The sequence below is a fragment of the Rhinolophus sinicus genome, chromosome 14, assembly GCF_057876585.1.
Source record: "Rhinolophus sinicus isolate RSI-liver-muscle chromosome 14, RSI-T2T, whole genome shotgun sequence".
Taxonomy (NCBI): Eukaryota; Metazoa; Chordata; class Mammalia; order Chiroptera; family Rhinolophidae; genus Rhinolophus; species Rhinolophus sinicus.
The window spans coordinates 123,314,684-123,336,283 of NC_142514.1; the positions used below are offsets into that span (position 1 = coordinate 123,314,684).

At 47.7% G+C, this 21,600-nt stretch overlaps 1 protein-coding gene across 6 annotated transcripts in view; it reads right to left on the bottom strand.

The window, feature by feature from the left end:
* Window positions 1–402: 402 nt before the first annotated feature.
* The window catches only part of AMOTL1 (angiomotin like 1), a 154,938-nt gene continuing 133,740 nt past the window's right edge, over window positions 403–21,600 (bottom strand). For all 6 annotated transcript variants that reach the window (XM_019737546.3, XM_088791502.1, XM_074335585.2 and 3 more), the window contains 6 exons: window positions 21,445–21,594; window positions 16,007–16,197; window positions 11,292–11,417; window positions 10,445–10,671; window positions 7,325–7,588; window positions 403–6,377 (listed from right to left, as the gene is read on the bottom strand). In XM_019737546.3, the coding sequence (XP_019593105.2) occupies window positions 6,271–6,377; window positions 7,325–7,588; window positions 10,445–10,671; window positions 11,292–11,417; window positions 16,007–16,197; window positions 21,445–21,594 (1,065 nt within the window). In that variant the 3' untranslated portion in view covers window positions 403–6,270. The remainder of the gene's footprint in view (window positions 6,378–7,324; window positions 7,589–10,444; window positions 10,672–11,291; window positions 11,418–16,006; window positions 16,198–21,444; window positions 21,595–21,600) is intronic.

A 21,600-nucleotide genomic window follows, 5' to 3' on the forward strand; every position in this document is an offset into this window, starting at 1 on the left:
CATGTCTGATTGGGCTCAGAATGATTGGGTTAATTCCTGAATGACAGTGGTCACTGGCAGGCTCTGTACCCAGGAACCCCAAAAGAGGACACTCAGATGAGATCAAAGTGATACTGTCTCCCGGGGCCCAGCCTCCCTGCATTTCCTCTTTCCTTGTCTGGGGGAGCCAGGAGTGGGTAGACAACAAATTCCAGTGGTCTGGATGACTCATCTCCTCAAAATTAAGAGCGTGTGTTGGTGTAAGCGAGGCCCACAAAGGGGGGACCGGATACCTCTGGAAGCAAAACTGCTAGTGAGGTTGCCTGGGAGCAATAAAACGAAATGAAGTTCAACAAACATTTCTTGAGCACCCAGTGTGTAAGTTCTTTGGGAAAGAAAAGAGCAAACGTGAGGGAAAGAAGAGCTATTTTATCCATTTATTATATACAATATTAAGGCACACATTTAAGCAGCAAAGAATAGGAAAATCTTTGGCTGACCAACAGTATCAATATTTGCTGTGGGGCTTACGCCGTGTTCTTGATTCTCCCCACGCTGTACACAGACCCATCTGGCTGTGCAGCTCTGTACACCCCCTTCAATACAGACTAGTAAGACGAAGATGCCAAAATGTTACACCAGAGTCCTCTGGAGAGCACACAGCACACTGCCACCAAGCACACACACACACACACACACACACACACACACACACACACACACAGCAGGCCATAGCGTGGTGGCACAGAGGGCTGTTCTAGCTTTGGCTGAGGTTGGTACGGGCAGGTGCCCTTGTGTCACAGAATTTCACAGGTTCTGTAAGTGCCTCGTTGAGGAGGAGGTTCCACTGTCCCTCCGCAAAAGGGAAAAACACCTTAACTCAAAGAAAACCACTGTGGATAAATTTGCTTACATTCTGTTTTGTAATAAATACTTACAGGTGTCTATATGGGAACAGAATCCTAGGCAAAACCACATGTAAACACACCACTGGGCAGCAAAACTTCGGGAGCTGGTACAAGAAAATGCCGTATTTATACTTCATTATATTGAGAACAATATTTTAATGCTGTAGAGAAGCAAAAGTTTCATGACAAACACTTCAGTCAGAGCATAACATGACAATAACATGCACTAAGGATAACACGGCTTTACAGGGTACCTACTAGAGGTTTACACTAACTAATATGCACCTATATCTGTGTGTGTGCAGAGATGTGAACACATACAGGGCATGGTGAGAGAAGATTTTTAAAAACGAATCCACTAGAAGTTACATGTACTAGTGACAAATGTCCTCCTTAGAAGTGGTCACTTTGAGAGGCTCTAGGAGTCCAAAGACTCATTCTAAGAAACATCTTAGCGTTTTTTGTTTGTTTTCTTTTGTATTTTAAAGCTAAAATGGTGTGACTTACCTTAATCACACATCTTTACTTATCCAACTGAGCGAATGACTTGGGATTATTTCCAAACTTAATTCCATTCTCAAAGGATGAGGATTTCTCATCTTTAAGGATAATCAAAGGAATGTGCTAGGTCCCGAAGGTCGTTCCAATATAGAATCGTTGGCAAAATGTTTCTAGTTGGGCAGCACTGCCGTGATCAATATAGAGTCTCCCAAAGGGCCACCATTTAAGGAAGGTGGGGTGAGATGAAACACTTGGATCTTCTGGATATTAAGAAAAGAAACTCGACACACAACCCTATTGCCACACCTCACAGGTATGCACTTACATATACACATATTTATATACCATTAAATTACTAAATGAGAAAAAGGTATACTACTTAAAAGGAGGAGAAAAAAAATGCTCATTGGTTCCAGAAGAAATCCGTTTACTGAAATGCTGACCTTTACATGCTCCCAGCTGATCAGCTTTTGGTAATGTCTTAATTACTCTGCCCATCTCCCATGGAGCCACACGTCAGAGGCAAACCCATTAAACAATCCTCACACTGAATGAAGATATTTTAAACACACTGATTAATTAACAAGAAAGGAGAAAAGAAAACCAACGTTTATGAAGCGTATACCACGGCTTCCTCAGGTTTGGGGATATGAAGAAGCCAATTGTGGGCTGGATGCTCTCTGGCTCCACAAAACCACTACCATTTAAGAACAACCGTGGGCTCTCACTTACCACGACCATGGTTGTCCTGCCCGTAAGGCCTGCAAGGTCACTCGGAGCACACAGATACACGCCCCACCGGTGCCCATGCAGACATGGAGCAGGACTTTGCTTTTGGAAAATACACTTCTTTGCCCAGCATAGCTCTCTGCAGCATAAGTGTGAGTCCCCCGTCTCGAAAACCTTTTAAACCCCCAATCTAGTCTTCGCTCCTTCTGGGAACCCAGTCTGATGCCTGTGTGTACATCAGTCTGCAGGACTCAGAAGGTGGCCGGACAGGGAGAATTTTCCCATTCCGCCAGCACTCAGCATACAGGTGCTTCAGCCACTGCATCAGGAGGATACAGGTGGCGAAAGGCAAACCCGGGACAGATGACTGGCTTCTCTGCAGGGGGGCATCCCGACAGCCTCTTCCCTGAGTATCGGAACACCTGAATTCTCTGTTCCAGGTTCAGAACACATTTGGAGCAACTGTCTTGATATCCAACCCAAGCCCTGTGCAGTTCAATTCATACACGAGCTCCAAACAGCAAGCCTGGAAGGACTAAAGAAAGAAGGCCCCCCCAGCTCCCGCCACTCTCTGCCTAGAGCCCTGGGACGGACACGGCACCCCTGTCCTGTGTGCCTGCTCAGAACAGGCTGAACTCAGCACCACCATTGGCTACCAACCTCTGGGAAACAGAAGAAAAGCTGAGCGAAGAAAATGCTAAGCAAAGAAAGATTCTGTATGTGCTCTGAAATTAGTTGCCAAATCCAGCAACGCCCCCTAGTCCATATAATAAACCCTGGGCAGCATATAATAAAGCTGCCAGACAACACGTTCAAGGAGGAAGCAGAATTACTCTGGCCTTGTCTTCTCACAAAGCCAAAGCCTTTATCCTGCACGCCGAGATAGGACCTGCAAGTTCCATCATTAAGACAACACTGGGAAGTTCTGAAGATGTCTAGGCCTCTGGACAATGTGCCAGTATGTTTTAAATGGATGTTTAACTGGAACACAAAATCTCCATCTGTGCCTGGTGTTTATGGGCAAATCCAGGAGTTCTGGGCTTTAGTCCTGTTTCTTAGCTCCCGAGAGAAGGGCAGCTGTGCGTGTGCGCGCGCGCACGTCTCAGAGACAGGATAGACGTGGCACCCATAGGCAGTTAGTATCCCCACACCAGAGGCCGTCCAGCCTGTGACAAAGGCACAGCCCTTTGGGATCCAAACCCTTGGTTCAGATCCCAGCTTTGGGATCCAAACCCTTGGTTCAGATCCCAGCTTCTCCTGGCTGGGAGGCTTTGGGAAGGGATTTAATCTCCCCAAGCCCCAGTTTCCTCTAGTGAAATAAGGATAAAAAAACTTGCCCTGGCTCCCAGGTGGCTTGAGGACTCCTTAAAAGGTATTTACCACAGTGCTCGCATACGGTCAGCACTAAAAAAATAGAGCTACTACTATTTTTGTGAAAATCAAATGAGATAATATATTGTATACTGCCCAGAACACAGAGTGGGTGCTCAGTATTGGCAAACCCTTTCTCCTACATGCAAGCAAGGCTTCGAGAAAGCTATGAAGATGAAAAGTGTCAGGGGCTCTGGCACGGCAGGAAATCTCCTATAAAGAAGACTTCTTAAAGCTATAGACCCCTTTTTTTATAGAAAAGTCTTAGCAGGTAAGAAGAAAACAAGATTGACAAAGATCACGGCACAACCGAAATGTGGTGGTGTGTGTGCTTGCATTCTAACAATGAACATGCCTGGCAACTCAGGGGACCGAGGATAGCGTGCCAGCCTTGTGCCGGAGCTCAAAGATGAGGTCTGGGGGAAACCAGGCTGTGGCTCTCGCTCTCTCCCTCTTCTAGGGGAGACAGCCCAAGTTTGGTGGCCCAGACATGGGCAAGGGGACGGGCAGAGGTGACTTGCCCTCCTGGTTCTGGAAACTTTTTTTTTACTTCCTGGTAAATACCTAACACTAATTGGGGGTCAAACTGTCCGTAAGAGAATCAGTTGCCATCTATTGAACCTCGCCACCCATAAAAAGTGAAGGGAACCCTCTACTCCTGCACCTACACGATCCATTTCTTCATTAACGGTGCCTCGGGGCTCGCTCCCACACCCCAGGGCGTTCAGCAAGCTCCTCGGACCCTGCAGCCCCGCCAGTTTCCCCGGCTACACAATACTCAGTGACACTTACCCGGGACTGAAGGAGGCGACAAGCATGAAGCATAGCGCTCAGTGCCCACCGCAGAGCAGAGCCTGGGGAGAGTCCGTTCCTGCCTCCTCTGTCACACTGGACAGCTCTGAGGTCCCTCTGAGCATAGCCACTGGTTTCCTCCCTCCCCTTCTCTAGCTGTCACCTCTGTCATCCTTCTAGCTCCTCAGTTTGGGGAGGCTGTAACTCCACCCAGGTTACACTCCAAAGACCAACCCTCAAATAAGCGACCCAAGCCAAATTTCCTGAGCAGTGTTGTGTCTAGGGCTTCACTGGGGTGGGACTTGAAAAAATCTCAGACCCAGGGCTTCTCCCCCCGCCCCCCGCCCCGTCCCCTTTCCCTTAACTAAGCATGCATGGAATAACACACATCCAGCTGACCTGGAGGGAGAAAGATATCAGGATCCTGCCAGAACATCTGACAGGCTGGTCAACTCCTCTGCTCTGATCCAACACCTCCCAGATCTGTAAAGAAAGTGTCTTCTGAGGAGTTAGAAATGAACTGTCACACACACACAGTGATAAGGGACCCATACCTCACTCACTCCTAGCTCTTTGACATGGTATTGCCATCTTACTTTGGACAACTTGACCGAAACTGAAACATAGAAAAACCTGACCACACTATATGTATACTGGCCTGTTGGGGTTACAAAGCAAGTTCAGGATGGAGAAAAACTGCTGTGTTAACACACACGCACTGTCAGTCACGGGTATCTGTGTGCTCATCAACAGTGACCAGAGGAGCGCGAGGGTGAGGAGGGGGGCACATGCTCGTGAGCCACAAATACTAGAACGTGTACCAGGGGACTGCTGAGATTCTGGAGGCCACCAAGTCAAGCGTCATTTGTTTCCTGGAGTGCCATCCTGAAAGTCTTATTCTTATCCCAACAGAGCAATGGAGTGGAAACACCAAGCTCCGTGCAAGAGAGCTGACGTGAGAGAGAAAAAAGCCAGGGCTGTGAATATCTATGATCGTAATGCAAGATGTCACACGGACCGTGGATCTTCCACCTGGTCAAAGCTGACCTAGTTCACAGGCAGAATGTAATTAACAGCTGCAGCCCAACTACTCAAGGGTAGAGGAAGCAGCCAGGGAGCCAGCCTTTGGCTTTGTCCCACTGGTCACTATTAAACACAGCAGGAATGGTGATAGTTCAGATACTGCTGTAATAAATCCCAGAACTATACTGCCACGTCTTACTTAAAAAGGAAAAAAAAAAAAAAAAAAGAAGGAAAAAAAGAATAAAGTTAAAAGAGAATGAAGCAGAGACAGAAATGAAGTCGGGGAAGTGAGGGAGGATGAGTAGCAAATCACAGAGCCCCCATCCCGTTTAGAAAATACTGCTGAATCCACAAAAGCTAAGAAGCCCCATCATCTCCTGAAAATCCCAATCAAGCAGGTAATTGGATGAGGACCGTGTTTTACATTCCTCGTCACGCCTGGATATTTCTTCTCGTTGTCACACCCACACCCTTTCATGGGACACCCCCTGGATGGCACATTATGCCCAAATGGGCTCTCCAAGATTTCTAGGAGGTTCTTCTTTAAAGAAGATGCTAAGAGGCAAGGAGAATGGGGGTATTCCAAGGACGATCCATGTTTGGGTTTATCTGTTTATAACCAGAGAAGGGGTATACACAGACCCTCCCCACAGGATATGTTTTCTGTACAATGAAAAATTCCATTTCCTATTTCTTGTTTGTTTCTGAACCTACATGCATCACCTCTCTGACATCGTATGCAATAAAAATCCATAACCCTCTCTTCATCTTCACTCATGTAGGTCTCCTGATTTTTTTTAAAAAAAAACATTTATTCAAAAGTGTTCTTACTAATGTGAAATCTTTATCAGTTCAAGTCATTCTTGATTTTCCATCCACAACCTTCTTGATCTTTCTTCTCCCTCTTTGCCACGTTCCTTGTTTGCTTGTCAATGTCCCGTTACAAGATTCAGCAGGGATGCCAGCGTTAGATGAGAACTTCCATCATCTCCCCATCAGGGAACTCGGGCTTGTGGAGCAAGCAGCTCACTCGGCCTTTGTGGTCAGGTGACTTCCCGTGGCCAGGAGAGCTCTCTGCCAAACAGAAGGGTAATATCAGCAGCCAGCTCCTCAGGAGGGGCGTGGGTCTTACCAGTTCTCTCTAAAATGGAACCATTTCCAATACCACCACCCACCACCGCTGTATGTTGGAAAGACCACATCAACCGGCCCATGGCGGAGCCAGGTACTATACCTGTGTTCCCTGCTTTCCGTGGAAAAGTGAGTTTTAGGAATTAAATCTCAATAAAATGACAATGCAGTATTTACTTCTCTGTTTTGTTGGATGAACATAAAGAACTCCCTTGGAGGAAACAGTTAATGTATGCCCCCAACAGCCCTCAGCCCCTCAGAAGAATTCCTGAAGAGGGCTATTCCCATGAGTGAGATTGGTCCCCAGGACAAAGCCAAGTCTCTTTTTCCCCCTGGACGCTTCTGGACTTATCGAAAGCTCACTCCTCCCAAGCTGTCATCTCTTAAATGTTTTAAAGTGACTCACTAGTACTGGCCTGCGTGCTGTGCCACTAGTTCCCCTCCTCTGCCTTCTCCTTCAGTCCGGACGTGTTCCCACCCCCCAATCCTTGCCGAGTAAGCACCTTGAAGGCCACTGTCTGTGTACACCATGACTCCAATGTACCTGGTGCCTGGTACTAGCTCCCCAACATCCCTTGGAGCACCTATTTCCACCCCTTCTGGGTAAGGGCTAGTCACAAAGCATATCATCAAAGGCCAAGTTGTGTACTGTTTTAAATAGTAATACATTAGGAGGTGAGGAGTGTCTACATACATTTTATTCCCATAAGAGCCCACGTAGCCTAAGTGCATTAAGGGTCACCATCATCATAAAAGACGAGACAAGAAAACCCATCAATTGAGAGCTAATTGGGGCCCCTGCTCCCTGCACTGCTCAACAACAGGCTCCCTCTCTCAGGCCAGAGAACTCTACGGTTTTCCATAGTGTGAAAGGAGGTGGGACCTCTCACCCAGTTTCTCTGCAGTCCCTTTGGCCGCTGGGTGTTTCAGGACGGGGCTGTTGGAAGGGGTCCCGCTCAGCCTGCCGCGGCTGGGCAGGGAGGCCATGCTGGGCCAGAAGAGCTCAGCGCCCTTATCCGTCTGGGTACTGCTGTCCCTGCTGCTTGTCTTGGCGTGAGCGCTGCTGGCCGATGTGGGGGACAGTGCTGCCGCAGGTGGGGTGGGGAGCACGGAGGTGGACGCGTGTTCAAGGTGCTCCTTCCCCAGGAGCAGCCCTAGGGCAGAAAGACAGCTGTTTTCAACGCCATTCTTTAAAAACAAAACAAAACACCCTCGTGGGGAAGATCATTTCCTTCTTGACTGAGGATTGTTTCATTCATTCCCTGAGTCATTCACCAAATGCATTATGAGCATTTACTATGTGGATTAACTGAGAAGCACTGAGGAAATTTAAAACACAAAAAAGAAAGACCTTGTCCCCTCCCTAAAAATTTATAGTTCGTTTATCTTTTTTGAGGGGAGGAGCAGCTGTCAAGTAAACTGATTAAAATATGGTAAATAGTAGAATAAAATTATTCTCAGGAAGGTAAGAGGTGCCCACTAGCCAGTGTTGAGGGGTTGGGGGCATGTCTGCAAGGCTATCTAGAGATGATGCTTGCTTTCCCCAGTGCGGTCCGGGAGGGCGAGCCTTGAGCAGTGGTGTGTGCTGCAGAACTGAAGGCGTCCCTGGTCCTAGACATGGTCCCACTGGCCTGCTGGTTTCTGAATGGCCCACAATTCCACCCCACTCCTGATATTAGGTTCAAAAACAAGCATGCTTCCAGGTCAGAACACTGAGCCGTGCACGTTATTCCCTAAAAGAGACCCCTGCAGGGAAGAGCCATGTCCTCAAGAAGCAGGAAGCCAGCTGGGCTCCTGGAAAGGGCCACTTAGCCACGTCTTCCCCCTCACCCCGAGAGTAGAGAGGCTGTTGGAGGGGAGGGCGTGCTGGCTAGAGAAAGGGACGCATGATGGACAGTGCTGTCCTTTTCCTCAGTGTCTTCCAACAAAGCTGGACAGGAGAACAACTTTATTTTTAAATAGTGAAATTCGGCACACATTCACAACACGCCACAACACTAGCCTATAGACACTGTGGTGAGCACAGCCAACTACTTGTTCACGTATCTTACCTCACCAGCAATTCATAAAGCATCCTCAACAGGGCTGTTTCCAGGTGCCCATTCATAACTCAACACAGAGCATTTCAGTTTGTCTACAGCAGTGCTGCTCAAATGCAAAGTGCCTGTCAGTTACTTGGATACACTGTGAAATGGACAATTCGATTCAGTGGGTGGGGCCTGAGACTCTGCTTCTCTAACAGGCTCCCATGTGATGCCCCTGCTATTGGTCCATGGACCACACTTTGAGTGGCCAGGGTCTTCGGCTAGGTGCTTCACGCACATCATCTCACTTTGTATTTCCCAACCGTCCAATGAGACAGGCTCGGTGTTCTCCTCTGTTTTACAGAAAGGGAAATGGAAGCTCAGAGAAATTAACTTCTAAGTAGCAGAAATGAGATTCAAACCCAGCTGTGCCTGACTTTAAGTCCAGCCTGGGTTCTTCCCACCTCCTCAGCCGCCTGTCAGAACTCCACTGTCTGACAAGGATATTCTTGTGGAACTAAGTCACTAGCCTGTCATCTCACCTGGGAGCCCCTGAGCCACCAGAAACATAGACACTGTCACCTCTACCTCCTTCCAGAGTCATCAGACAAGAGATTGGAAACTGTGAAGTGGCCTGTGAATATGTGCCTCTGCCGGGCCCCTCAGAGGGCCCCTGTTTTTGTCAGACGTGGACACCAATTACAATGACAACAATGGGAGGAATACCAGCACCGAGAACACAGCAATTCTACCTACACACGAGGTCTTCAAGCTCCCAGGCCTGGTGTAGACATGTGAATGCTGGGAAGATACAGGCGTGGACACTAGAGAAATGCCTGCCTGGCTGGATGTCACCAATGGTCTGAGCACATTTCAGACTGCTTTATCAGGCCTGTCTGAGCATCGCCTCCCAGGCTCTCGAACGGGTGGGGAGCTAAGTGTCCGTGGCAGGGTCTTTGATGATCCCAGCTGCTGTCCACACATGTCCTCTTTGAAGTGTATTTCCTTGGAGGGCAGGGGCTGCTGAAGCGACCCGTGGAGGGAGTTCAAACAGAGATTCTGGCTGGGTGCCTTTGATCCCCCCAACTCTGTCAGGTTCATACTGGAAGCTCTTATCCCCTTTGGCACAAAGCAGCCAGGCTCCTCTGGGGTTCTGTGCTGACAAAACCTGGCTCTCGGCTCTGCAGATAAACAAAACACACTCTGACCCGGAGAAATGCATCAAAGGAGGGCGAGACCCCTGGAGTTGTCCGAGTGCAGGGAAGAAAGCGGAGGACGTGTGTCTGGGAATGCTGCCTGCGTGCCGGGCGGCGCTGCGTGCTTCCTCTCCAGACTCAGACAGCCCCACCAACCAGCCGGGCCTCGCCCTGGGAAACCCATTCGTGGCTAAGACCACATCTGCTGAATTCTCCTCAAAATTCTGCCTGTGCAACAACAATACAACAAGAGCCACCACCACCAAGCTCCAATGCTCGAGCATACTTCTTCCAAAGTGCTTTCTCCTCATTATCTCATTTTGCCCTCACCACGGCCCCATGAGATAACAAGGCAGACATTACCCTGGTTTTCTAGACACAGAAGCAGAGGGGCAGCAGTCTTACAACTGGTCTGGGGCACAGCCAAGTTCAGAGGCCTGACATCTCTAGGCTTTTCCCATTAGAACATTTTATGTTGTAACGGTTACCTCAACTTTCAACAATAACGATAATCATTATGTGAGTCAAGCCATGCCTAATAGTTACTCTGGTGGTATAGCCTTAGCTTCCACACACTTCATGTAATTTCCACATCCAAAGTATGATTGATTATCCACCCCATTTCACAGATGAGTAAACTGAGACTTGGAACTAGTTAGTGACATTTCTGTGTCCCATGAGCCACATATCTCAAAAGTGTCAGGGCTCTTTCTACCAGATGAGGTGGCCTCTCAATGTTTGTGCACCTCTTGCTTTCCAGACCCTCGCCTGAAGGAGGTGTGGGGCTCACCTATGCTCCCCTTCCAGGTCCTCTCTTCCTTCTTCTCCTCAGCTAACTGACTGCTGGTAAGAGAGGTCTGGCGAGAGTGTGTCCCGGTGGCCGCGGCAATGGATGGGACGGAGCGGGCTGGTCGCAGGCTCGAGGCGTCCGTCTTCCCGGCATCTTTACGGGATCGTTGCTGCAGAACCTTAATCATGGCGTCCTTCTCTATGATTTTGGCGTGGAGATTTTTAATGCTGTAGAACCAACAAAGCAAAACAGTCACAACCGGTAGACATTTGGCTAGAAAAACTGGACATGCTTCTCTTAGGCTGCCCCAGAGATTTGAAAGATAAATCGGGATGGAGAGTGAAGCGCAGTTAAGTCTTCAAACATTTATAACCTGCAAATCGTACAAGACGGATCTTTTGTAGTAGATCAAAAGGGTGTACCTTCTCTGGACTCTCAGGAGATTCTGGGACGTCCTGGGAACCTGAGGACATACAGTTAGAATGACTGTGGCCGCCCAGCAGGGACCAGCTCAGAGGGGCTAGGATCCCCGGCTGCGGGGACTGCAGAGCAGCAGGAAGCACAGCAACTCTGACACCTTACACAGGCTGAGCTTTCCCCCAAAATCAATTTCCTATTTTCTGAGAAAAAGAACTCAAAGGTAGTTTCCTGGGAGAAGATAAGTTTTCCCCCTGAAGGCCAAAAACGAGAATCAGAAAACAGGTGTGAGTCCTTTTCACAACCTGGAGAATAGGAATTCGCTGAGCCTATTAGCTGTCCAGAACGGGAAAGGGCTGGCGAGGGAGCGCAAACGTTGGTCACTGAGGTGAGGGGCCGGCGTGGAGTTGCGCACGGGGCTGTCCCTTACGTGTACTCCATGTCCTGACACCGTTTGGTGGCCTGCACCACCTCCTCCTCCTCCTGCCAGATGTGGGCCTCCAGCGAGCTCTCGCCGTAGCTGCCGTTCCTCGAGTGGTTGATGATCGTGGTGTCCCTGGAAACACAGGACACACACAGAGAATGACGCGGATGCACACGGGAGGCACCCCAGAGCACCACACTACCAGTATCTCTCTGCATCTCCTTCACCCGCTTTCCCTCTCCTAATAAGTCCTGGCCATCTCTCGCCCTCAAACTCGACAGAATTAAGACGGTATCTAAGAAAAACAAAATAAAATCCAAAATAAAAATTCCCTGCCCCTTCTACGAACGACCGTGTATACCGAGCTCTGTGGCATGCTATGAATACACACACCTACTGACACGTGGATGCTACTACTGCATTTGTTAATTGCATGCGTTAGTGTCTACATGCTGCTCCTCTTTCACTTACTTAGCCTTCTTGCCTTTTTCACTCTGAGTTAAAGTTTTACTTCTATTTCTCACTCACATAGTAGCTGTTTCAGTATTTTACAGTAAAATGGAGACTCAGTAAACACTTGACACTGGTCCTCTTGGACAGAGAGACCTGAGCTGAAATCTTCCTTCACGTCCGCCTTCTAGCTCACTTCCTGTTTTACTGGCCCTTGCCTAGGATTCAGGTCTGCTCAGCGTGACCCTGTCCTTGGAAAATCAAGTCCAGGAGGTGGAGTTAGGGAGAGACAGACACAGGTAGCTGGTAGCAAGTGTTTGACGGAAAGCAACTGGTCAAAGAGAACGATTCCTGCCACTGGTTTTGGCAATTTAATCACTCCTAATTAATGATGATTGGTAAATAAAATAAGTGTGCCGTCTAAGTGAAAGAGACATTTCCTCTTGCACGAAGAATGACAAACAAGGCTGGGCTAGTGTAGTGTGAGTATGTCGTAGACTGAAAGGCAGAAAAATATCTCTGATCAGTGAATGCTAAATTAAGAAGAAATGATCCAGCCAAATATGTCTCGTCTCTTTTAATGTCTTATTCCAATGTTACACTCATACTTAAAATCTTACAGCTCTTTTCTAGAACATTGAAAAACAGCAAAAAAGAGCCCCTTCTTTCATCTCTTTTAACGACAGCTATCAAGGAATGAGCACTTCCTTCGCGCTGGGGACTGGGGAAAGCACGTCACACATAATATCTCACTTAGTTCTCACAGGAACTTGTGCAAAGGTATTATTATCCTCATTTTGCAGATGAACAAACAGGTTAGGTGACTTTGCAAGAATACCCAATTAACGAAAGTGGAAATGGATTCAAATCCAGATATTTTATGACTCCAGTGTCCATGCCTCCAACGTCACTCTACACTCCTGCAGTTTCCTGTGTTTTGGGGAAGAAGGCCTTGGCAAAGATGCTCATAGATAAAATAAACCAGTCAAGTGGGCACATGAGAAAATGTGGCTTAAGTGCAAATCACAGCTAAAAATAAATCATAAAGCCAAACAATGTAGAAAATAAGCAAAATGCTTTAAACATACTGGCAAAATTATAAATGTACCCTACAGTGCACAAAAAATCATTAACATAGGAATAATGGCTGGAGAAACGTTTTCCACCAATTTACTTTTACAACATAAAAGTAACGTTTATATTGCTACTGGGGCTTCAGTGTGCTCGGCCAGTGGAATGGGTCTGGTTCCCTGGTTGTCACCAGCCAAGAATTATAATTTCCGTTTCAGAGCCCAAACCAAGTGTAAAATTTCATGTTTATACTGCCACGTAAGGACAGCAGGTACAATTACACGAAAACAACTTAGAAAGTAAAAACACAAGACTCTGAAAAAATATGTATTACATTGCTTTGAAATGTGTACAACGTTTCTAAGCCATTAAAAAATAGGTCCAACCTCTCAGAGAATGATCAATGGTGCCCAAACACGCCACAATGGCAGTCAGTTGGTATACAAAAATCATGTTCTTTGTTTAAAAATCATTGCTCATAAATGTGAAGTAAGCAGTAGTGGCTGAAAAGATATAAAACTAATGGCTGGAGATACTCACTTTTACCAATTCACATGCAGCCATTTAGCATCTAGACAAGAGCTCAGAATTTGGACCTTTCTCAAAAATTCTTCATTTTCCTTTTCTCTCTTTCTATCAACGGAAAAGCAATGTTGAAATTACAGAGGTTTTCTTTGAAAAGAACATTAAGATTGGAGCTAAAACCCTGATTTTTCTCAAGACTGTGGGAAGGAGTGGTCAGTAAGGGGGAAGGTAGTTCGCGTAGAATTATTAGATGCTCAATAAATACACGTGGAAGTGAAGAAGGGGGGAAAGGAGGAGTGCTGGAAAGGGCCCCCTTCCTTCCTTCCTTCCTCCTTCCCCTTCCCCTTCCCCTTCCCCTTCCCCCGTCCGTACAGGACTCCAAACAGGGCCGAGGAAGAGAACAGGGCTAGGTGAATCCCACAGGACTATTCTCCGAGGGCAAGAGACGTTTCCTCTTGCACAAAGGATGACAAACAAGGCTGGGCTAGCGTAGTGTGAGTGACGGATGGTGTGTGGGCTGGCTGGTTCTTCCCATGCCCCCACCATCCCCCTCCTGTGCGCACGACAGGGGTCTAGCACTTCAGATATGTTCATTCCCCGCCACTTCTGATTTTACATTCCAGGCCTAGTCATCCTCTTAGGGCCCAGGATCCCAAATATGCATCTAATCTGATAAGTCAATAGGAGCTGAGATGACAATGACACATGAAGGCCCCCCGTATCATGCTTCCAAAGTGAAATGTTTACATTGCTATTGGGGCTTCAGTGGGCTCGGCCAGCGGAATAGGGTCTGGTTCCCTGGTTGTCACCAGCCAAGAATTATAATTTCCGTTTCAGAAATGTCTGAAAGAAGTGACACTGAGAAAGGCGTTTGCAGAATCACACGTCTGTAGTCAGCGATAGCGGGAGAAGCCTTGAATGTGGGTGCCCTGCCTCCCTGTGCAGTGTTCTCCCCGTTAATAAACCACACGAGTGACAATTCCCAGGGCATCACTGACAGCTATGGCTCAAACCAAAGTTAGCAAAAAAAGCCAAATCCCTCTGTAACTTCACGATGGTTTGTTCTCTTCCTCAGAAGTGAGAGGTGATTTACTTATTACCTCACAAAACAAAAAGCTGAAAATAAAAACATCGCAATTATGGAAATACCAAGAAATGTTTCGAAGAGCTTCCCTGTTCTCACCCATACAGTGCAAGGGCTGAACTGGAGGCTGCCACCTCCTCCACCTCTCCGTCATGACTGGAGCTTTCCCCACACAATGCACATCTCAAATGCCTATTCCCACTCCCGGGGGCTCACTCACATGGAATACTGTGGGTGGTTTTCCCTCACAGCACAGACATGCATAAACAACATTTGAGCACAAGAAAATTATCTCAAAATGGTCATTTCCCACATGAGTCCGCGGATCTCTCTAGGTGTGAATGTGCTGTGGCCCCCAGTGGAAGCATCTTGTATGCATGGCACTGCTCTCTCTCCCAGTTCCTGGAGGCAACATCTGAGCACGCTGCTAGCGGTGCTTCTGTGCTTGAGTAACGAGCACGAGAGCCCATGAATAGCTTATGAAGTATGTCCTCTCCACCCCAATGGGCCTTCTCTTCCTCATTAAAGAAGAAGAACCATCCCAAGGAAACGTGGGGCAGACTGTAAGATTAGGGTGCATCCTGAGTGCTTGCTCCTTTCACCTGAATCAAGTGCAACCATCCCAAATGGTACAACAACAGCCCTTTGTTGAGTCTAGTTTCATACTGTGTTTCCCCGAAAATAAGACCCAGACGGATAATCAGCTTTAATGTGTCTTTTGGAACAAAAACTAATATAAGACCCAGTCTTATATTATGTTATGCAAGACCTGGTCTTACATTATAGTAAAACAAGACCAGGTCTTAATATTAATTTTTGCTCCAAAAGGCGCATTAGAGCTGATTGTCCGGCTAGGTCTTATTTTCGGGAAAACACGGTAGATGCTCCTTTGAAATTTGAGGATCTCCTTCAAATATACTGACCCTAAATTTTAGTGAATTCCAAACAACTCTGCCCAAAATAGCCTATGGGCAAAAAGCAAACTGGTGGAATGTGGGGTGCAGGGCAGAGGCAGTGAGAGGCTTGACCGATAGAACGCACAGGCACTCAAGCCAGTGCAGCAGTCACGCACGCAGGTGAGCTCCAGCAGTCAAATGGGACTATCTGCTTACTCAGACAAGAGTATAGCTTCACAGAATTACTTTGGGAATGACTGAGCATTCTGAGCTGATTTTTAAAGGAAGAATAAGGCTGTGTGCCTACAGAAAGGAAAGAAAGCCATAGCGATAATAACTGACAGCAACAGAAAACAATTTCAAGGCAACTGAGGTCAGGCTTTAAGTCAGACAAATCTCACTTTGACATGTGGTCCCACCACTTACTACCAGGGTGACTGGGAATAAACCACTGCACCTCTCTAGGCCTCATTTCTTCACCTGCAACATGAGGGTAATAATAGTTCTTCCTCAGGGCTGTTACGAGGATTATGTATTCTTCTTGTCTGGCCCCTGATACATGCCCACTGTTAGAAAGGAGCATAAAAAAGACGTTCACAACATCACTCTTGAAGAACACATACTCCCACTGTGTGGATGGAGGTCCCTTACGTGACAGAATGAACGCCCTGTGGGCCTCTCGGCTGCGGCCTCACCTCTCTGCTGCGGCCGTGGCTGCGGCATTCATGGCAAAGTGGCGGATGGTGCTCTCCTCCAGGTACTTCTGCTCCCACTTGGTCATGTCGGCCTCCAGGGCCAGGATCCGCTCCTCCTTCTCCCTCACAAGTTCCATGAGGGCCGGGGCATTGTATTCAGGCATGCTGGCTGGCGAGCCGTTTCCATGTTTCTGGAGAAGCAGGAGAAGTTAACAGCTGATGCTGAAATGGGGCTCTGAAGCAGACCATATAAACCGTGTCTGTCTGCGTAGTTCCCCACAGACAGCACACAGGCTTCACCATCAGCACAGGCACACACATTATCATCACGCTTTTGCTCCCTCTCCTGCAGGGATGACCAAATTCAGGGGCTCCTAACTCCACGCTACCAAATTCCTCCAGCTCATTGAAGTCTCAAGGAGCTCTATGAAACAGATAATATCATCCCATTCTTACAGGGGAAAAAACTGAGCTTCTGGGAGGTTAAATGAACTATTCAACGTCTCTGAGCTAATCAGTCGTAGGGTCAGGATTCAAACGCGGGTCTGTCTGGCCATACAGCTCTGTGTGACAGGAAGTGGCTTGTTCAATGTCCTGCAGTTAACGTATACCAAGCGTAACAATAGGAACTAAGTCTTGGGCACTTTCTCCAGTGTTCACGGAAGTGATTCCAGTTGTTTGTTTCCCCCTGAAGCTCGGAGATATGATGTAAAGGCAAAGGAAGGGGCAGTGAGATGCCCTCATGTGCTCTATGGGCTGCAGTGCTCTTATCTGGGAAACTGAGACATTAGTACCTGCCCTGCGTACAAGCCTGAGAATCAAATAATGCATATGAAAGCATTTAATAAATTTTAAAGGGCTAAACAAAGTAAAGTGCTACCAGAAATCCTCTAATGCAAATCAAGCTCATTTTTAAGCCCTGTCTTTTCATCTATGTCTTAAGATAGGAAATAAAGTAGTTGTGTTATCACGACTGCTTACAAACTAAGGATACTCACATTTCAGATTGTTTCCCTTTTTACTTAGGTATATGCTACTTCCTCTAAACAGCATGACTTTGAGGATGATGGCGTTTGGAGGAAGTTCTGACTTTAGGGGAGAATGATTTCATCCCAGCTATTCTATGTCCCGGGAAATACATTCCCCTCACGTTTTCCAGGGATCACAAATTTTAAATGCAGAGCTGGTTACAAGGTGAGAGGTACCCGAACGCTTTACCCCAAACCACATAAATTACCTAGAGCAACAGCTGGGCATCTGAGCTGCTCTGATGGACTCTAATCCGACCAGACAGAAAAAAGCAAATGGGCCCGTGGACTTTTGTAAACCAAATGTTTCTATTCAATTTTTTAAAGCTAAAAATACAAATTATTCTAGGGTCTTGTCAGTGAGCAACATTAAGCAACAGTAGAGCGGAAGGCATGTACCTGGCCCCATCCCACTACACAGGAAATCACTGACCCCTCCCACACCCTCTGGCCAGGCACTGGCTTCAAGTAGGTGGACAAATAAACCAGTCCATTGAGATGAGAAGCTCCCGTTTTAGACATTTTCCAAGAAAAAGATCCCACAGCCTCACTAAGCTGCCATTTATGTTAGTCAGTTTCTATCAAAATCCCTTACATTGCCATCTCAACTAGCTTAATTTTTCAGAATCCTCTTGACCTCAAATGAGATCATGATAATGCTTCATAGAGCAGCTAATTCAGGTCATTAAGGGTTATTCAATAAATGCATGCATTTCAACGTTCAAGCATGCAGACATGGCACGGTCTCACAGGTAAGTAAGCCGGCCAGAAAAACAGACTGAGCATCAGACCGGCCAGCTTCTGCTGCTTCTTCACTTGTCAACAAATATTTACTGAGCATGTACCATATGCTGGGGGTACCACCGTGAGACGTATAGGTAAAATCCTTGCCCTCAATGTGTTTACCTGGGAGGAACGTCCTAATTAGCTAATGACCTTGGGCTGACTGCCCTGTGCCTCATTTTTCCTCTTCAAGGACATCCCCCCTTCACTCTTCTACCTCATAGGACTACTGTGCAAGTAAGATGTGAAAATTATTTTGAGCTCCTTGCAAGACAGATAAAATTTTGAGTTCTTAAGTGTGAATTTCCCTCTCTCTTACCTTTATTTCCCTTTCACTTCCCCCAGCCTCTGAGACTAAGTACTCCCTCACCTCCCGAGGTGGAGGGAAATGACTTACACTAACAAGCACCTGTTCATGAGAAGGTGCTCTTTTCTAGGGTCCTAGTGTCCCCCTTCTCAATCAGCCACATTTCTGTCACGTTTGTCAGCAGAATAGAAAAGCTGGAGTAAGGGAGGAATCTGGGAGAGGGTACCAGATGCCCTAAGCCTTCAAACGACTCAAGGCAAGGATGATAGTAAGAACAGCAATGATAGTATTCTTCCTTTTCAACGGCTACGTGCCAGGCACTATGTAAGCCCTTTGTGCACATTTCCTTATTTGCATTTAAAAGTATAAGGTCAGTATCACTTATTTGACCTCATTTAGAGATAAGGGCGCTGAGGCTCAGAAAGCTTACTTACTCAAGGTCACTTTTCTAGCAGGAGGAGCAGGCAGGATTCAACCCTGGTTCATCTAACCCTGGAGCCCATGCTCTGAATCCATTCACGATTCCATGTCACTCTGCTCACCTCCAGTCTACCCACTTTCTGGAAGGTTCCAGGGCACCTCGCTCTGGAGCTCACCTGGGGGCTCTGTGTGGTGAAGGGTGTGGGTGGAGCAGTTCAGCTGTGCCCTGGTGTCAGTCTAAGGGGAAAGCCCTTGCGTGGGGTACTGACTTACTCAGTGCTCTAAGCTACTCTCTCAGTGGTCCCTTAGGATAATTCCCTGTGGAAAGCGGCTTTCTGGAGTGGGAGGAGATGACAAGGAGCTTTGTTATAGTGGGACCTCAGTGTGCTTTCTAAAGGGGTCAGAGCAATGCCTGGGAGAGGAGAGGAGCAGGATGCAGTGTGAACTGGCCACGTCTAGGACAGGCGAATGCAGGAGCTGCTAGAGAGTGAATGAGGAGGAAGCTGGGCAGAGGGGCCCCTGACACCTTTCGCAGAAAGGCTGACATTCTCGGGTGACCCCACCTCTGGAGTGCACGACAGGGGGCTGCAGGCATCCCTGCTGAGGACCGGCAGGGCTGTGCTCACCACGCGAGTCCACGGACTCCAGGCAGCAATCTGACCAAACTTTATAATATCTATCCCATGAAACTAGTCAGAAACTCTAGGCTTTGGGGTGGATTTACTTGTAGTAAAATTCTTTACCTTTTCTGCGTGTCGAATAATGTATGCTCACTGGTAAAATGACAGGATAAAGAGGGATTAAGGGAAAAAGTAAAAATAATACTAATCTTTTTAATGAGTAGGCAAAAGCGACAGGGAAATTCCTAAGTGTCTTTCGTATCCTAGGAGATGGATTATCACACACATTAAAAAGCAAAACAAAACAAAACAAAACTATACTACTTTTAAAGCGATGCCGAGTTACAGTTCTGTGTAACTCTAAAGATGATCTCCCCTCTCTTTGGCCTCATGCCAGCCCTAAACAGCTGGGGATCTGCTATCAGCGCCCCCAAACCAAATTCAAAATGCAAGCCGAGTACTTTCCTAGCGGAGCCTCAATTCTGAAACTTCTGTCTTCCGCAGGTATGTTTCAATCTGCCAGTGGCCTTTATGCATAGCAGGAATGTTGTTTTTGCCGGTCTGAGGAAATAGTGGGTGTGAATGTGCATGGGTCTGAGTGTGTATACTGTGAGTGGTCCTCTGGGGCAATAGAGATATTATTCAAATAATTCTAACTTCACATTTCTTCCTGATAAACAAGGATAATGGAATTGAGTCCGGTTTCATAGCACTCAAAATAGAAGGTCCCAAAATAAGTATTCTTACTATAGGATATGGGTGACACATTAACTGGAAACAAACCTTTTTGGCTCTAAGTGTTGAGATGTGCCCATTTTGTCAGGCAAAGATTTGTTATGTATCCACCGGGTGCGAGCACGGTACCAGGCACCAGAGAAGCCTGCCCTCTGGCTGCAGAGGTTCAGATCTCAATAACTGCACAACAGAGAACAGCTGAAGGGTGGACCACAAGTGGGCTCTTGTGTCATCAACCAGGGAATGTACAAAAGTCCAGAGACAGACTCACCCTTCCTTACGAGCCATCAACCAAGCCAAGATGGTGGGAGGCCGGGTGGGTTTCTTAATCTTCTGGGCAATCTCACTAACACCTCCTTCTCCAGCCAAGTACACATACCCAGAGGGAACTGTGTGCGCCTGCCATGAGAAAGGGCTGGGCTGGCCTGAGTAGACGCTTTCAAGTGTTTTCAAGTGTTTCAACCACAACCACTATGCCCTATCCAGTAGATAATTCCATGGAGCCCTGTCTGGAATTCGCCTGGTTCCCAACTTAGGGCACACCCTTCATCAGCTGCAGTGGGGGCTTTGCCCACCTCCCTGGTTGATGACACAAGAGCCCAGGAGCTCTCTGGAGCCAGGAGCTTCTGATTGGCCTGAGCCCAGTCCGGCTGCAGAGCTGTCCTGCAGGACTTATCCCCTTGCCCAGGTGCACGTGGACCCTGGGCTGGGCTGTTTTACCCTGAGCTTATTTGTAGCTGAGTTACATTAACAGCTGTTACCAGGAGAAAGAAGGAGAAACAGGAGAACTAGGAGTTTATGGCCAATATTATATTCCAGGGATAGTCCCGAACTCCTTCCTTTGCTTTACCTCTGAAAACTCACCGCTGATCATGTCCTGCTAATTTCATCCCGTTACTAGCTCCCCCACAATGGTACCAGCAGCCCTCAGGCCGGCCTCCCTGACTTCACCATCCACCCCTCCAGATGCTCCTGACACCACCAGAAGCCTCTTCCCCCAATCCTTTGTTCCACATTCCTCTCCAGTGTAAAACTCCCAGTCGTTGGCTCTGGGGACCACAGGAAAAAGTCCACTCTCAACTTGACCAACTGTCTTCCACAAACGGGCCTTCGCCTCCGCCCCAGCACCTCACTGGGCATTGTCCCCCAGCTAGCAGCAGCCAGCTGTCCTGAACCTGCCATGCCGTGTCACGCCTTTCACCTTTACACGGTCTCTTCCTCTACCTCTGATGTGCTTCCCCCCGGAACCCCCAGCAAACTCATCTTTCAAAGTCCAACTCAATGTCCTCTGTGAAGCCATCTAAAGCCACATTCCCCGATGCCCAGCCCCCAGGGGTCACCACTTTCTGTAAGGATGTCTGTCACTCCAGTGATTGGACTGCCTGGCCCCTCCACTGGCTGCTGTGCTGCTTCCCTAGGGCAGGGAGCTCTCATTTACCTCTGCATCCTCAGCAGACAGCCTGGGCCATGCAGGTGCTCTGCTCCAGAACGCTTGCTGAAGGAACATGTGGGATTCTTCTGTCGGCCCCACCCCCAGCCCCTCACCTGCTGGGTTCTCAGTGCATCCAGCTCTCTCTCCAGCCAGGTCCGCAGTCTCCGCTCCATCTGCTCTCGCTTTTCACATGCAGACTGCAGCTGGGTCAGGGCCTGCTGCAGCTTCTCAACTTTCTCAACATAGGCTTGTTTCTCTCGTAACTGAGC